Source organism: Musa acuminata, chromosome BXJ1-5 (assembly GCF_036884655.1).
Source record: "Musa acuminata AAA Group cultivar baxijiao chromosome BXJ1-5, Cavendish_Baxijiao_AAA, whole genome shotgun sequence".
NCBI lineage: Eukaryota > Viridiplantae > Streptophyta > Magnoliopsida > Zingiberales > Musaceae > Musa > Musa acuminata.
Window position 1 is genome coordinate 11667663 of NC_088331.1, and position 3927 is coordinate 11671589.

The 3927-nt window shown below is 43.3% G+C and overlaps 1 protein-coding gene across 2 annotated transcripts; it reads left to right on the plus strand.

Moving 5' to 3' along the window:
- Positions 1-2098, plus strand: LOC103985029 (probable inorganic phosphate transporter 1-3). Of its 2 annotated transcripts, none has more exons than XM_009402642.3 (2): positions 1-59; positions 255-2098. In XM_009402642.3, exon 2 carries the CDS (start codon positions 293-295, stop codon positions 1859-1861), a length of 1569 nt encoding a protein of 522 aa, XP_009400917.2. In that variant the 5' UTR covers positions 1-59; positions 255-292; the 3' UTR covers positions 1862-2098. The 2 variants fall into 2 exon arrangements, with proteins under 2 accessions (XP_009400917.2, XP_018682153.2); XM_018826608.2 differs by having other exon boundaries at positions 14-95.
- The last annotated feature ends 1829 nt before the right edge of the window (positions 2099-3927 follow it).

Below are 3927 nucleotides of genomic sequence, written 5' to 3' on the forward strand. Positions count from 1 at the left end.
ACCATCACTTGCTCGCCTCTCCTGTTGGCCCAGCGTTCCCTTTCTCTCCTCTCACAGGGGTCGGATGAAACCTCACATCTTTGCATTGGGCTTATGTTTGCTCTTCTTCTTTTCTTTGTCCTACTCATTACATATACTTAGAGACGCACTGTATACAGTTTGCTATATACATATGTACATGTATTGCTTTGCACTTCATATGTAAAATTCTTTTGAGATATGAACCTTCTCTCTCGCATGTGTGTATGTTGCAGGGTAAAGAATTGTACGTCCAAGGCGGAGGAGTGCAGGGATGGCGGGAGAACAGCTTAAGGTGTTGGGCGCGCTCGACGTCGCTCGGACACAATTGTACCACTTCACGGCGATCGTCATCGCCGGGATGGGCTTCTTCACTGACGCCTACGACCTCTTCTGCATCTCACTCATCACCAAGCTCCTCGGCCGCATCTACTACTACGACCCCAACTCGACGTCCCCCGGGACGCTCCCGCCCAATGTGTCCGCTGCCGTCAACGGCGTCGCCTTCTGCGGCACCCTCTCAGGCCAGCTCTTCTTCGGGTGGCTTGGCGACAAGCTCGGCCGCAAGACGGTCTACGGGTTCACCCTCGTCCTCATGGTCATATGTTCCGTGGCCTCCGGCCTCTCCTTCAGCTCCTCCCCCAAGGCCGTCGTGACCACCCTCTGTTTCTTCCGTTTCTGGCTCGGCTTCGGCATCGGCGGCGACTACCCGCTCTCCGCCACCATCATGTCGGAGTACGCCAACAAAAAGACCCGCGGGGCTTTCATCGCGGCCGTCTTCGCCATGCAGGGCTTCGGCATCCTCGCAGGCGGGATCGTCGCCATCGCCGTGTCTGCGGGGTTCAAGAACAGGTATGACGTCCCGCCGTTCAGCGTCGACCCGATTGGCTCCACCGTGCGGCAGGCCGACTACGTGTGGCGCATCATCCTCATGTTCGGCGCCGTCCCCGCGGCGCTCACCTACTACTGGCGGATGAAGATGCCGGAGACGGCCCGCTACACCGCGCTTGTGGCCAAGAACACGAAGCAGGCGGCGGCCGACATGTCGAAGGTGCTCAACATGGAACTCGAGGAGGACGCGGAAAATGCACAGAGGCTGGTCGCAGACCGGGCCAACAGCTTCGGCCTCTTCTCCAGGGAGTTCGCTCGCCGCCACGGTCTCCACCTCGTAGCCACCACCACCACCTGGTTCTTCCTGGACATCGCCTTCTACAGCCAGAACCTGTTCCAGAAGGACATCTTTACCGCCATCGGGTGGATTCCGAAGGCGGCCACCATGAACGCAATCGAGGAGGTGTTCCGGATCGCCCGGGCTCAGACCCTCATCGCGCTCTGCGGCACCGTGCCAGGCTACTGGTTCACCGTGGCCTTCATCGAAATCATGGGGCGGTTCCGGATCCAGGTCATGGGATTCTTCATGATGACCGTCTTCATGCTCGGCCTCGCCATCCCCTACCACCACTGGACCACTCATCACATCGGCTTCGTCATCATGTACGGATTCACCTTCTTCTTCGCTAACTTCGGGCCCAACAGCACTACCTTCATCGTGCCGGCGGAGATCTACCCCGCGCGGCTGCGGTCCACGTGCCACGGCATCTCGGCTGCCGCAGGCAAGGCCGGGGCTATCGTGGGCGCCTTCGGGTTCCTGTACGCGGCGCAGAGCAGGGACCCAGCGAAGAGGGAAAAGGGCTACCCGGCCGGCATCGGCGTCCGCAACGCGCTTTTCGTGCTCGTCGTCACAAACTTCCTGGGGCTGCTGTTCTCGCTGTTGGTGCCGGAGTCGAAGGGCGTGTCGCTGGAGGAGATGGCCAAGGAACACGAGCGAGAAGATGTTGCGTGATCTTGATTGATATGCGTGGCTGGCTGGGTCTAAACTTTCTCGTCTGCTGCTTCTGTTGGCGTGCTTTGTTGATTTTTTGGGGGTCCAATTGTCTTTGTTTGCTGTGCTCATGTTGCCGTGTTGGGTCCAAATATGTGTGTTTCCTATGCTGGTTTAACTATTTATATTCTTTACTGCTGGTCTGTATGGCTATTTATATTCTCTGGTAATTAATGGCTGCATTTAAAGCTCAATACTGTACACCTTTACATGGCGTAGTGCAGCAGCTTCTTCTTCTTCTTCTGTCGTCTGCAAGACTCCCATTCACAAGTCAATGCAGCTATTTATTTTGCAGTTCGAATTCAACGATATAAAGGGTACTGACTTAATTTATCTGCTAAAAATTTTGGGCTCCAATCCAATCTTCCGAACTTAATCCTAAAACAAAAAAAAAAAAAAAAATCTACGAGGTCTCTGTGAGGCCACAATTAGGCCCTCCGACTTTGTCCAATCAAATATTTTAAAAGATGTAATATATTTGCTTAGCTCTATACTTATTATATAACCTTCAATATATTTCTACCAGAGGTGTTCAAAATGATCCGAACCAATTCAGCACAATAATATTTTTGTTTTAAAGACTATAAACACTTTTGATTAGGGAATACTCTTTGATTCGATTATGAGATATCAATTCACTTATGCTATCAATAATAATATCATAGAAAAATCTCCTATATACAATGGTATTTGATAGTTATGCATATGTTATAAACGCATAATCTTAAATCACACATTCATATACTATCCAAAACTGATGTACATAAAAAATGTGTCCACAGGTCATCACCTATATCTTCTTTGGTATGAGCATATTCCTATGAATAGATTAATAGTGTTATTACCTGTAACGTAGAATCTATAATGAGTGATAACTCAGTGACTATAAATATTTATAATTTCATTTAGGTAAACAGATATCGTCGTGTCATATATAATATTTCAAATCATATGCATAAAATATTTTATGATACATCAATGTTCTTATGATCTTTTTAACAACGTATAATCTTATAATATGATAAATACATAATAAATAGGTAAAACTTTGATTCAAAGGAAATCATAATATATTTGTGCATGAGTAAGTTATAGTACATATAACTAAAAATCATAAATTATCTCTAAGCTCTCATACCATATATCATCACATATGTGTGCATATCTATACCGCACATTGTATATATAAATATATAATATATTTCATGATAATTATACTTCTTATGATCTTATTGGTAACATATAACAAATGTATAATAAGGAGGTAAATTTCTGATTCAAAGTAAAATAAAATATCCATGTGCAAGAGTAAGTCATTGTATATGCAATAGATAATTACAATACAACTATGAAGTCCCACATCATATATCATAATATATACGTGCACTCTCACACCATACGTCATATATATAAATGTATAAAATATTTCATAACAAATATATCATAGCATAACAAATATCTAATAAGGAAATAAAATTTTGATTTAAAATAAATCAGAAAACACATGTGCAAGAATAATTCATCATACATGCAATAGAAAATCATAATACTTTCATGAACTTTCACAACATATTTCATAACATATACATGCACTCTTATATTATACATCAAAATATGTGCATCTACTCTCACACCATATGTTATGATATATGCATGCACTTTCATACCGTACGTCATAACATATACATATACTCTCACACCGCACGTCGTAATATATATGTATACTTTTACATCGCGTATTATAACATATGTACATTCTTTCACATCGCACATCATAATATATACATATACTCTCACGCTACATATTATAATATAAACATAAATTATATATCATAACATATATGTACACTCTCATACTATATGTCATAATAAATACGTGTATCACACATCATCACATATACATTCATATAATATATTTTTATTATAATTTATATATCTTTCTTCTTATGCAATGTATACATTAATATCATGCTTATAGCTAGTTCACGATGATCATCTAATTTAAAATATACTTTCAAACATATATT

Excerpts from the sequence above, each read along its gene's own strand:
- LOC103985029 (XM_009402642.3), top strand. The coding sequence starts at position 293 with ATGGCGGGAGAACAGCTTAAGGTGTTGGGCGCGCTCGACGTCGCTCGG.